Source organism: Miniopterus natalensis, chromosome 2, assembly GCF_054644295.1.
Source record: "Miniopterus natalensis isolate mMinNat1 chromosome 2, mMinNat1.hap1, whole genome shotgun sequence".
Lineage (NCBI taxonomy): Eukaryota > Metazoa > Chordata > Mammalia > Chiroptera > Miniopteridae > Miniopterus > Miniopterus natalensis.
This window is the reverse complement of record NC_142082.1, coordinates 176863845-176877367: the sequence shown is the minus strand read 5'-3', so window position 1 is coordinate 176877367 and position 13523 is coordinate 176863845. Positions and strand designations below refer to the sequence as shown.

The 13523-nt window shown below is 51.1% G+C and overlaps 1 protein-coding gene across 1 annotated transcript in view; it reads right to left on the bottom strand.

Moving 5' to 3' along the window:
* Positions 1-254: 254 nt before the first annotated feature.
* ABTB3 (ankyrin repeat and BTB domain containing 3) overlaps positions 255-13523 on the bottom strand; it is a 246484-nt gene continuing 233215 nt past the window's right edge. The window contains exons 14-17 of the mRNA XM_087814880.1: positions 12548-12629; positions 9283-9351; positions 7309-7422; positions 255-2413 (exon numbers count right to left, since the gene is read on the bottom strand). Of these exons, the coding sequence (XP_087671006.1) occupies positions 2204-2413; positions 7309-7422; positions 9283-9351; positions 12548-12629 (475 nt within the window). The 3' untranslated portion in view covers positions 255-2203. The remainder of the gene's footprint in view (positions 2414-7308; positions 7423-9282; positions 9352-12547; positions 12630-13523) is intronic.

Here is a 13523-nt window from a genome sequence, read left to right as displayed (position 1 = left end):
TTGCTGGTGTGGCTCAGTGGTTGAGCCTCGACCCAGGCACCAAGAGGTCACCTGTTCGATTCCCGGTCAGGGCACATGCCCAGGTTGTGGGCTCAGTCTCCAGCAGGGGACGTACAGGAGGCAGCCGATCGATGTTGATATTTCCCTTTACATCACTGTTTCTATCTCTCTCTTTTCCCTTCTTCTCTAAAATCAATAAAGACATATTTAAAAAAAAAAAAAAGCGCTCATGTGTCTATACAAAGGATGCACGATTTGGGAAAATCATTTTTTTTAATGACAGAGAAAGCACACCAAACTATAACAGAAGCCCGTATGGAGTTGCCACTGTACAAGTCAACGCCCAGAGGCCCCGACAGCATCAGACAGTCAGTCACAGGCAAGTCAGTGGCGGTGAAAGGGGGCATCCACGCAGCATCTCCGAGGACTGAGAGGAGGCAGGAGACAGTGTCGGGCCACGCACATGCCGTGTGTCTGTAGCCAGGACCCCTCCGCAGTTGTTTTCTTCCCCTCATTTGATGGTTGTGTGGGCCTGAGGAGGTTTGCAAACGACCAAGTGGAAGAGAGGCCTTGTGTACCGGCATCACAGTAGGACCAATACTGAAGACAGATGTGGCCCGGGCTCTCCACCGTCATGCCTGTGAAACAGAGCTCGACGTCGGTCCTCTGAACAGTGGCTCAGGGAACAGGTACGATGCATGAACAGCAGCTCCTTTGAAATTTAGGGCCTGCGCACAGCTTCCCAAAGGCATGCTAGGAAATAGGTTTATCAACGAAACTTTGCCATCTCCAGGGATAAAAGTCATTCTCCTAGCTTTCATTGCATGTATCTAGGCTTCAAAGGAAAGGGCAAGAAAAAAGGCAGCAACTCAAAAATTGTATCTGGAATATTGTGGCACTTCACCAATCTCTTTTGCTTATAATATACGGCAGAGCAAACGGAACCCCGTCGATATAAACTTTCATTATAGATAACCCTATACTGTACACTCTCCGAATACAGAAAGAAGCCGTCCTATCATACAGGTTTCATCTTGAAAAATAATCTAACGTAGTCATAGTCTCTGGCTAGTAACAAACTATTAACATCTTCTGCAAATACAGAGAAAACCCTGGGATAACTAGTAAATTCTCTGACGTGCTCCCCCACCCCCCATTCAGCATCATCTATGAACACATTTCTCAAAAGCATCCCAGAATCATTCATAATTAGGAAAAGAAATGGATATGTTCGTTTCACCCAATGGACCTTTAGCAGGATGTGATGGAACATTTTTTTTTTTTTTTAACCTTGGCAAAAATGAAGCACAAACATAACATTTCACAGGTTTGGCCCATGCAAATGCATGTTTTCTTATGTGGGGCTATTTTAATCTCCCCCCAAAACCACAATTAGCATGCAGGTTGTTTTCGACTACTGAGTGAGAGATAATTATTGGCAGTGCAACTCTTTTGTGTAACCATGATCACTAAGGCAGGAGTATTATTTCACCTTGTATAGAATGTCAGTGATAACTTGTCAGATGCAGGTTTATACAGTGTGGACCTGTGACTTACTGGTGTGTTTTTTTGTGTCTTTTTTTTAAAGGAAAAAAAAATCTCAAAACACAGATCCCTAAACACAATTCAGTTGAAAACGAATTGTTATGCTTTTAGAAATATATTTTAAACTACAGGCTGCCCTGTGTATGTGTTTTTTTAAAAAGTTCCCACCCCTAAAAATTTGTCAAATTATTTCTTCGTTATTGGTAAGTCTCACCAATCTGCGATCATGGTTGACCCTTGCTGAACTGAAGCTACTACGGTCCTTGATGTGCAACACAATTCTCTGCAGTTAGATTTTCCAGCTGCCCACCTGGAACCCAAACGATCTTTAGTTCCCAATCCATCCTTCTGATGGTGGTCCCCTCAAAACATGCTTGGCTACCCAGGGGTGCTATTGGATGGGGTTAGCTTGGCTGCCCCTTGTTGACCTTCAAGCTCTGACCTAGCTGGGCTCTGATCTGTAGACCAGTGGAATGTCCTTTGTTTTTCAACAGGAACCCGTGGGAGCTGACTTTGCTTATTCAAGGGAAGCTGAGGCAGGAGAGGCAGCTCCATGGCCCAGCCCAGAAACAGACGCCAAGTGAAATTTGTGTGTTTGTGTGGGGCCAGTGCAGCAGAACTGGAAAGTCCCCGAGGAGCAGTCCCTGCGCTGGGCATTTCATACGACAGAGCCTTTGGAAGATGACAAGTGGATGGACTGAATCCTGATGGCCAACGTCCTCTGTAAGTCCTGGAGCACGTCCTGGCCCGTCCCTTCGCCATTCTTGTCATATAGGAGCTGCTTGAAGGCTTCGTTTTCAATGAGGACCATCATGTTTTTGAGAAAGTAGCCTTCACAATATGCAGAGAGCTCTGTGACGCCAAGAAACTGTGGAGAGTGGAGAAGAAGCGGGGGATGGTTATGTTTCTGAGATGCACCCAATGGCTTCCATGTGGAATAACGGCGGACCCCTATTATAGTAGATTGATTGTAAAAATGGCCCTGCCTGGCCCGTGGGTCAGTGGTTGAGTGTCGCCTAGGCACAGAGAAGTCCCTGGTTGGATTCCCGGTCAGAGCACATGCTGGGGTTTTGGGCTCGATCCCCAGTAGGGGGCGTGCAGGAGGCAGCCGATCGATGCTTCTCTTTCACACCAATGTTTCCATCTTTCTCTCTCCCCATCTCCCTTCCTCTAAAAATCAATAAAAACATATTAAAGATGGCTAAGCCACACATTTATGGAGTGGGCTTCTCATCTGTATAAACTCCCACAGCTCCCTCAGTTAGATGGAGTTGCCACAGCCTTGCTGACACTTGGCACATTTCCTGGGGTTCCAAACTAAAGTGTTGTTGGTTTCTTTCCTTTCGGTCTCTTTTACTAAACAGGCCTTGATTTGCAGCACAATCTGTCAGTAATAGAATCCACATGGGGGGGGTCGAAACAAGATGGCACGTAGATAACAGCTGCACCTGCTGCCTCCCGCAACCACATCAAAATTACAACTAAAATACAGAACCACCGTCACTCAGAGCCTCCTGAGATCTGGCTGCACAGATGCCCCACAACCAGGGAGCTGAAGCAGCACCGAGAGCGGTAGGAGGGGCACAGATGCCGGCGGATCGGGGCTGAATCGCGGAGATGCGGCCGAGGGCGCACATCTGGTGCTGCTGTTGAAACCTGGGAGGGAATCTCGGCGGCAGAGGTTTCCCGGAGGAGGGAGGAGGGAGGGGTCCCAGCCCCACAGCAGGCCCCCAGCCCAGGGCTCCAGGGCCAGGAAGAGACGTCCCCACAACTCCGGGCTGTGAAACCAGCGGGGACTGTCCCTGAGGGTCACGGAGGCTGCGGGAGCCCCAGCAGCTCCCCTTAAGGGCCCGGCACGGACTCACTCGGACGCTCCCTCTGAGCCGAGCACCCAGCAGCAGCCTGAAAGGACCCGGGACACTCGGGGAGGAACTAACCTGCCTGGAGTTGGGACGAGAGGTGGGGGGCGGCTTCCTCCCAGGCAGAAGGGCTGGCGGAGGCCATGGCTCCTGTGGCGAGTCCTCCCCGCACACAGCCGGCAGGCAGGCGCCATGTTTGAATCGCCAGCACCTGACTCACACCTTTGGCCCCGCCCCGTGATTCCCGGAGGCCCCGCCCCTCCCCACCTGCAGCTCATCCAGGCCATTTCCAGGGGCTTTTCTGTGCAAGTGGCCTCTCGAGCCTCATGCTTAGGACTTTCCTAAAATCTCTCAAACAAGCAGCAGCGGGCCCCATACGGCTTGATAAGCGGCCCCAGGCCTGGCACTAGTGGCAGCTGCATTGGCTCATAGCTTGGCCTCTCCTGGGCACCTCCAAGCCCAGCACAAGGAGCAGCCAACTATGGTTTGCTGTGTAGCTCATGCTGGGTGGCCCTGGGCAAGGCACTGGCACAGGCTGACTTTCCACCTCCCGGGAGGCCCCAGAGACAGTGCACCTGGTGCTCAGACTCGACCACGCTGGATTACAACCCTACCACATCCACGAGGGACACTCAAGGGGCGCACTTGGTGAACACCAAAGCTCCACTGAAGTAAATCCTGATCCATAAGGGTATCTCCAGCACAGCAGCTCTTTTGCTGTAGTTGCAGCTGGTCCTCACAGCTGACTGGCCTGGGGGTCAGTTCCTCCCAGGGATGCCAACAGCAACCAAGGCTCAACTACAACAGGACAGTGCACACAGCCCACACAGGGGAGCACCTAGAAGGCCCAGCTCAGGTGACTGGGGAGGCTGAGCCACTGGACCCTACAGGACACCTACTACACAAAGCCACTCTACAAATTCCGGAAGACATAGCAGCTCTACCTAATCCATAGAAACAAACACCAGGAAGCAGCCAAAATGTGGAGGCAAAGAAACATGTCACAAAGGAAAGAACAGAAGAAATCTCTAGAAGAGGAACTAAATGAAATAGATCCAAGCAAGCTAACAGATACAGAGCTCATTATAAGGATGTTTAAGCAGACTGTTAGGGAAATAACTGAGAAAATCGACAACATAATAAAGTACCAATTTGAAATGAAGGCTACACTAACTAAAATGAAGAATAAATTACAGGGAATCAACAGTAGAGTAGAGGACGCTGAGAATCAAATCAGCAATTTGGAACATGAGGAAACAAAAAACACCTAACCAGAAGAGCAAAAAGAAAAAAGAATCCAGAAATATGAAGATAGTATAAGGAGCCTCTGGGACAACTTCAAGTGGCCCAGCATTCGTATTATTGGGGTGCCAGAAGGGGAAGAAAGAGACCAAGGAATTGAAAACCTATTTGAAAAAATAATTACAGAAAATTTCCCCTACCTGGGGAAAGAAATTGACTTATAAGTCCAGGAAGCACAGAAGGTCCCAAAGAAGAAGAACCCAAAGAGGCCCACAGCAAGACACATCATAATTAAAATGCCAAAGGTTAAAGACAACGAGAGAACCTTAAAAGCAGCAAGAGAAAAGCAGTTAGTTACCTACAAGGGGGCACCCATATGACTGTCAGCTGATTTCTCAACAGAAATTTTGCAGGCCAGAATGGAGTGGCAAGAAATATTCAAAGTGATGAAAAAACATGGAACTACAACCAAGATTGCTCTACCCAGCAAAGCTGTCATTTAGAATTGAAGGTCAGATAAAGAGCTTCTCAGACAAGGAAAAGCTAAAGGAGTTCATCAGCACCAGACCAGCACTACAGGAAAAGTTGAAGGGTCTTCTTTAAGAAGAAGCTAATGAACAAAAGAATCTGATTGAACTAAATAAATCCAGAGACACTGACGCAGGCAACAGACGATCATATTTCCGAGGAAAGAGGGAAGGGGGGTGTTGGATGGGAAGAGATTAACCAAGGAAGTTATATGCATAACCCATGGACACAGTTAATAACGGGGTGAAGGCCTGGGAAGGGGGTGGGAGTGAAGTGGAAGGGATCAATTCGGGGGGAAAATGGGATACCTGTAATACTCTCAACAATAAAGATAAATTTAAAAAGTAAAAAAAAATAACCAAAACAGAATCCACATGGCATAGGATCATTAGCGGGTGCTGCAGTGTCCACAGCATAGGGAAGGCAGAGCAGAGGAAGGGGGGGGGGGGGTGCTGGCATTGCCCAGTCCTCCACGCCCATATCAGGAAGGACAGAGGTCTGCACTGGAAATACTCCAGGATGTGGCCTGGGAGGCGAGGCTGGTGTCTGTAAACGGCAAAGCTCTGGCTGCAGAGGTATGGAAATGAGACCGCTCTCTGCCATAGGTGTTCTAAACCTGTGGCACAATCATGCTCCCAACTGGGCTCCCATTGCACTGGGCTGTACTATTAATAACAAGACAGCTATAGAAGCTTCCCCTTCAAGGAGCCCGAAGAGATAAAAACGGGACTGTGGAATGCACGCCTTACCACCGAGGTGATGGGCCATGGCAAAAGCCATGTGTGATGTGGGGTTCACAGGGCAATTTGAGTATCCATGGCTGGGGGGGGGGGGATCACAGACTGACCAGGCTCTCTTCCTGGGTAGAGAGAGTCTTTCTGGATGCTTTTCTGCAAAGTAATCAGTTTAAGATTGGAAAAAAAAAAAAAGCTGTGTCCCGAGAGACCAGATTTCAGTAAAACCGTCACTTAACCAAAATGCCCAGCATGTGCGTGTGTGTGTATGCATGCGTTAGCACAGGTGCCTGCACATTAAAAGGAGTCGCTGAATGTTGGTTTAAGACAGAAAATAACATCTCAAAGGCAACCTGATTTTTCTCAACAAGCAACAAGGGAATTATTCACATCAGTTATTCACTCTGCAGAGCTGTGGATGTCAGAGGCAAGGGCACCAAGCTCCAGTTATACAAAAGTTTTTTGTTTGTTTTTAATTAATTCCTGATCTTAGCTCATTACTCCTTCCTAGCAAATGTTAATCCCCTGTCCTGAGCACATGAAACAAAAGGAAGCGGCACCTGGACTAATTAATCCTTTTGGTCCCAGGATCCCCACCTGTGAAATGAACTAGATAAAAATCAGTGGCTCCCGAAAACTGCAGTGAAGACTGGCCCTAGGGCTGAAGTCTCAAGAGTCACCCTGGGAGCTTCTTAAAAATACAGATTCCTGGGCCCCACGGCAGGGACACTGCTGTGGCCTTAGGGAGGTGTTGTAAACAGATTTAGACTCTCTTCACGTGACTCTGATTAGTAGTGTCCGATCCACATGTCCATGGATCTCTCCAGTCCTGACAACCTGTTCTCAACATTGGCCACGTGAGAATCACAAGGGAAACTTGGAAAAAACCCTTTTTCGGGGCTCCACCTGCACAGGTGGATTTGATTGCTCTGATGGGTCCCAGGCCCAGGGATTTTAGTGAGCGCCCAGGTGATTCTGTGCAGCCTGTGCTGTCCGTCTGGGGTGGGGCTCCACAATTTACATTTCTAACGAGCACCCTGATGGTGCTGGATTGGAGCCCACACTCTGAGGACCTCAGTTCCAGAGCCTTGCTACTCAGGGTGCGGCTCTGCCCAGAGTGGCGGCTTCCCCAGGAGCTGGTTACAAAGGCCGAGCCCGGGGGCCACCCGGGAGGCGGTGGGGTGGACCAGGCCGCGACGCAGCTCCTGCGCACATCAGGAGCCCTGTGGGAGAGCCACTCTGCCTCGGGAACTTCTGGGATCCTGCTTTCATCGTAATGGGGGGGGGAATGAAAGGAAAGGTGACTCTTCCAGACCTTGGGCGGGTGCAGGCCCAGCTCCCCGCCTGTGTGGCCTCGCCCCGAGTGCACCGTGAGCCCGCGCAGGGAGTGGGCTCGTTACCTTGGCGTGGTTGTAAATATCCACGCAGTTGTCCGTGTTGATGCCTTTGGCACAGATAATCTCACAGTGTCGCTGCAGAGCCTCCAGCTGGAAAAACTTAGCCGCAGACAGGAGCTAAAAACCATAAAAAGAGCCCGTCAGAGGCTGGGAGGTGGGAGGGAATGAACAGTGGTGAGAAAAATCCTCCTGTTCCACGGTGGTGTCCCGAGGTGAGGGGACCAGAAATGGTGTCCGTACGTCACTTGGAAGCACGAAGGTGACACTGGAGGAATGAGCGCTGGGACTCTGTCATGGGGGAAGGTGGCGGAGGGGAGGGGAGGGGAGGGAAGGGGAGGGGAGGGGAGGGAAGGGGAGGGGAGGGGGTGGAAGCGAACCAAACTCACATCTATTATAGCAGAGGTCAAGCAAACTGCCTAAAATGGTTCTTCCCAGAAATAAGGGCGAACGATACTATTTGCCACGATGGTTATGGGTGTGGCTGGCTCCCGGTTCATCTAGGTCTCCAGTCAAGTATCACTTCCTCAGAGAAGCCCCGGACCACCGCCTCCATCACCGCCTGTACCCGACCCTTTCTCTCCCCCACAGCCCTCTCACGCCAGACATGCTGTCACGCCTGTCGCCCTCCCCAGAGTCTGGAGGGCAGGGGTCCGCCCGTTGGCATCGCTGCTGCACTGGGCCCAGAGCGCCGCGGGCGGGCGCGCGGCCGGGGAGATGCTCGGTGGGTGTGCTGAGAGGCCACAGGCTTGGGGAGGCGGGGAGAGCGCTGAAACAGCAGTTCAAAGGGACAGGCTTTGGGGAGAGGGCTGGGGGGTGAGCTGCTGCTTTGACAAGCCCTTCTGTATTATTTACATGATCTAATATACGTTCATTATTTGAAAAGAATTTTTAAAAATGTTCACAAAAGAGCCCGTGTCCTGAGACCGTAGCCTGGTCCTGAGGTAGAAAAGTGTCAGAGGGGCGGTCCAGAGAGACAAGAAAATAACTTTTGGGGGGCGGGGGAGTGGCCACGGAAGCTTTCACGGAGAAAAGAAAGGGCCACAAGGTGAGTGCACAGCCCCTCTGGCTCCCACTATGTGCCAGGCACTGTCCTAGGCACCTACTACACAGGAACTCTTAAAATCCTGAAAACCCAATGAGATAGATATTATTACCTCCATTTTACAGGTGAGGAAACTGAGGCTCAGAGAGGTTAAATAACTTGCCCCAGATCACACAGCTCAGAAGGGGCAGAGCCTGGATTGAAACCCAGTCTGGCCCAGAGTTCACGTTTTAACCACTGCGTGGGGTCACCTCGTGAACAACTGCCAGTGTTTGGACATCTCTGTTCAGCCAGGCACCCTGAACTTCTGACACCTGAATGGGCTCCTGTCTCTTTTGCTCAGGATAAGAGTGATTTTGGCTTTTGGTTCAAAGCTCTCAGCTTGGAGTAGAAAAGTGACAAAGGTTCCACTTCTAGGAAGGAGCAGGAACAGGTCCCCTGGAACAGGCTGAATCGCCAAAGGCAGATGGGGTCAGGGGCGGCCAAGGTGCTGTGGGAGTGAGGAGCGGTCAATCTCATGAAGCCAGGAGAGCTTTGGAACCAGCTTCCAGCTTCTGGGCAGGGACAGTCCTGTGACTTGAAGGATGTTTTCAGAAGATATAATTCTCTTACAAATGACCAGGGACAAGTCACCAAGGATAGCTCCTGATGACGGTGTCTGAGCCCCAGCTGTGTTTGGAGTGTCAGCCTCTTCAGTAAATTTCCTTCATCCCACCCCCTGAAGCCAGTAAAAACTGGGTTTCACTGAAAGGGGTTGGGCTAGTGCACCGAGCACCCAGCCTTCCAGGGGGTGATGCGAAGACTCCTGTTCAGGAGGTCCAAGAAGTCAGGCAGGACCCCAAAGCCTGCATCCAAAGGAAAACCCAACACGGGTGCCCGTAGACCTGCTGACACGTGTCTCCCCCACCCCCCCAACGACACGGCGGATGCCTTACCTCCATTATCTCGTTGTTTTTAATGAGCAGTGACTCTGGGCCACCGTAGTAGAGATACTGCATGACCAGCTGCAAGAAAGGACACAGTAAGCAGAGTGTCAGCGACACACACAATCGTCTCAAAGCTGTATTGAAATCCATTTATTCTTCTAGAACCTAAATAGAGGCCAAACCAATAATAACGACCCTGAGGGCCATTTACACAGCACTCTCCATCCTGTTCTCTCATTTACACAAGGCCTGAAATTCTGCTCCTTAGTGGAGATCCTGGGGCTAATGGCATTTAAACGGCTCTGTCCCACGTGACCTCCAGATTTTGCCAGCACAAGCCTTATCTGCAAGGGGGTGAAACGCACCGTCGTTAGGCTCAAAGGCCTGGTTATGGAGTTGTTTTTCTTGGCAGCTGCCAACTTGCAAGAAGCAGGGCCTCAAATGGCGCGCACGCCCGTCCAGGTGCAGCCTCAGCTGCGTCTGGCTTTCCTGCGCCTGATGCTAAGCAGTCTTGGAGGGAGGCAACTCAGAGCAGCCTCATATACTAAAATTCTTCTGTCAGCATGGAAGTGAAGTGAACAGGCCCCTGGGAGCCTCTTCTGGGTTGGATTCAGCCCGACTTGGCCTATTTCAAGCCACAAATGAGGACTTTCTTCTTTTACGGGGAAGATGGCGGGTGCAGGGAAAAGTCCCCGGGGCCTGCTCCCTGCCCCTGCCAGGAGCTTGAGGCTCTTGTGGCCGGCAAGCCTTCCCCAAGTCAGAAGCAATTACAGGCCTTGATTGCTCTGGGGTGTGCTTTCCCGTGATGGTCTCTTATTCCGTGGATCTGTTGAATTTGTTGACTGCCTGTTGCAAGACAGGTTCTTATTTTAAGAACCTCCCCAATTAGTCCCAGGCCTAATGGTGTAAGTGCGTGTCCCCTTCCCAGGCACTCAGAGAGCTGGGGACACGTGCCTTTTCCAGCATTTAGCTCATGCTCCAAACTCTAATGGGCCTCAGCTTCTTTCCTCAGGCCTGGGGTGACTTTTAGGGAGGGCCTAAGGCCCCACAGCAGGGAGGCAGCTAAGAGAGTAGGTCTGGGGGTCAGTCAGGCCTGGGTCTGACCCTCAGTTGGGCTGTGATGAGCAGTGGGAGCTTGGGCCACTCCCTTCACCTCTCTGAGTCCAGGTCCTATCTGTAAGGTGGGGGAAGAGCTCCCTGGAGGGGCAACTGGAAGGGCTGAATGAGACGATGGGTAGCAGTGGTTCTCAGTGTGGTCCCTGGACCAGCAGCATCCGTCTGCATCACACGGGTTCTTGTAAGAAATGCAAATTCTCAGGCTGTAGCCCAGGCTTACAGAATCAGGAATTCTGGGGGTAGGGCCCAGGAATCTGCATTGTAACAAGTTTTCTGTGTTTTAACAAGCCCTTCTCTGCCTGCTGGTTATTGTGAAGCCTGTTAAAAGTCTGAGAACCACTGTAACTCAAAGCACTGGTTGTCCATCTTGGCTGCACTCTGGGATGATGGGAGGAGGGCGGAGGCTTCACAGTCCTGATGCCTGGCCCCAGCCCAGATCCTGATCTAACTGGTCTGATTCATGGCCTGGTTACTGGGCATTGTCAAAGCTGCCCAGGTGGTGAACCACTGGCCTTGAGCCTTACACACAGTAAGTGCTCAAGAACCAGGACCCATTCTTACCATTGTTCCAATTTAAGGAGAATATTCCAGAACCAGGCGCCAAGGCTTTGGCACCTGACAGGCTCGTTCGAATCCTGGCTCTGTCGCTAAACTAGCACTAGGACTAGGGGGCGCATCATGTAAGTTCTCTGGACCTTACTTAGTTGTTTTATCGCTGAAAATGGCAAGAATAATCCAGATAACTATGTCTAAGCAGCGGCCGGTGCCTCATTCACAGTTGGAGCCCCATTAAGGTTTCTTCACTGCCCTTCCCACCCCCTAATCCTAAGGCAAAGCAGCAGCTTCATGGGAACTTTTAAAATCAGCAACTGACGCCATCTAGAAAGGGCTGTGGCCACTTTGCTCTCAGTAGAATATGTGGTGAGGGGCTCTGCCACCTCCCCAGTCCCACCTTAGGGCTCCAGCCTCCTCTCTGCTCCCCCCACCCCAGAGGGACGGCTCACCCAGGCGGGCCTTGGCCTTGGCACCTCTTTCATCCTTTCCCCAAGGCTAGGTCCAAAGTAGCCTATTCAACAGGGACCTACGCTTAGCAGGGAGGTGTCTCAGTTACGCCTTAGAAAACAACAACCCACTTAAAAATGGCCGTGGGTCCAGGCGAGTGCAGGAGGCAAGCAATCACTGTGTCTCTCTCACATCGATGTTTCTCTCTCTCTCCCCCTTCTACTCCCTCTGAAAAAGCAATGGAAAAAAATAATCCTCAGGTAAGGATTAAAAAAAAACTGCCACGAAGCACCAGGTGCCAAGCTGAATGTTTCCTCATGTTGGTCCTATTTGCTAGTCTCTGCAAGGACCCACACAGAGGTGACAACGGTGAACTTGTTAAAATGGGGAAATGAGGCTCAGAGAAGAGAGTGTTTTGCCTACGGCTATTTGGGGAGAATTCCTTATTTTGAAGTTTCAACATAACCAAAGAAGTGCACCTCTAATGGTGGAATGCAGACTTTGGGGGCAGTGTGAGGGCTTGGCGTCTTCCTGGCAACCCTCTGAACAGCAGGATCTGGGGCACCAGGGCTGATGCTGGAGGGAGGCGCAAGCATCTGGCCTGTCTTCTCTCCACTTGGCTCCCACCAACGTGTCTTTCAGTCTCCGATATACCTGAAGACCCAGCCGATGGACTGATAATCCCGTGCCCCCAAACAGACCACGTGACTTCCCACTTTTGTGCCTTTATGTTTATCCTGTTTCTGCCCCTGGAATACTCTCTCTCCCGTCCACTAGATGAGGAAACTGAGGCTCAGAAAGGTTGGGCGATTTGTCCAAGGTCACATTGGGGTCTGAGTTCCACAGCACGTTGGCTCACTCCTCTCTCTCACGCACCCCACCTTATACTATAATTAATTACTCAGTTACCCCTCTGGGCTGGGAGTCCCCAGGAGCGGACTGTCCTTACCCCTGTGTCCCAGGTCCCAGCAGTGTCAGGCACATAGCAGGTGCTCAAGTAACACTGTAGGGGTGAATGGATGTTAAATGGGAAGGGGTCAGGCGTGCAGGGGACTGATGATTTGCTGCAGCGGCTAATCCACAGGCCGAGGACAAGAGGGAAGCACCTGTGCCCCGCGCCCACCGCCACGGTGTCCAGGCCACAGCAGCGGCTCACCTGAAAGATGGGGTACTTCACATAACCGATCTCTATGCAGGTGCTGTCATTTGTTGGCTTGCTGGAGAGGAGCGCTTTGAACCTCAACAAGAACACAAAAAGAGAAAAAGACTCACAAACTCACCCACAACTCAGCTCTTTTATCCCGACTCTGACGTAGGACGACATCGTCACAGATTTCCTAATTTAACTCTCCCCCTCCCTGCAGGATACCATAATCCAATCTGAAGTTAAAACTCAACTGAAAAGAACCGTGTTATTTCTCAAACAGGTGATGACAACAGGACAAATACCTTTGAAAACCCCGCCCGTGCTGCAGGGCCCATCACAAAGGCTGCCTCCTCCAGGGAGTCTTCCCTGAGCTCTGGCCTCCAATCCCGCCCGTCCCCCTCCCACACCACCCCCGCTCCAGGTGCCAGGGCTGCTGCCCTTTCCGTTTCTGCTGCACCCTCAGAGCCCATGCCTGCCTGACGCATGGGGGTATTTAATCGTATCTGCTGACTACCCAGGGCTCTCCCGGTGGCTGACCTTCTGTCTGGGGTTTAGATGCACTTTCCTGCGACTGACTAAACTATATGCTCCTTGAGGGTGGAGACCCTGTCATTGGAACACACGGATGCTCGATATATTTAGGAATAAGCTCTCTGTTCTTTTTTTAATTAAACTTTTAACTTTGAAACAATTATAGATTTATAGAAGAGTTGCAAAGATAGTACAGAGAGTTCCCGTCTACCCTTCGCCCAGTTCCCCTGCTATTAACCACCCTACCGGGCAGCCACGGTGCCTTTGTCAAAACTGTTAACATCCGCACGGTATCAATTCGGTTTTGCTAGCGTCGCAACCGAGAACTATGCGGGGGGCGGCATGATTTTCTTGCGGTGGCAAAGCAGGTGTGTGGGATCTGCATTTGGTTTGGGGGCGCTGGGGGTGCCGGGATGCCTTCAGGATCCAGGGAGTGCTGGTCAGGCACAGTCCT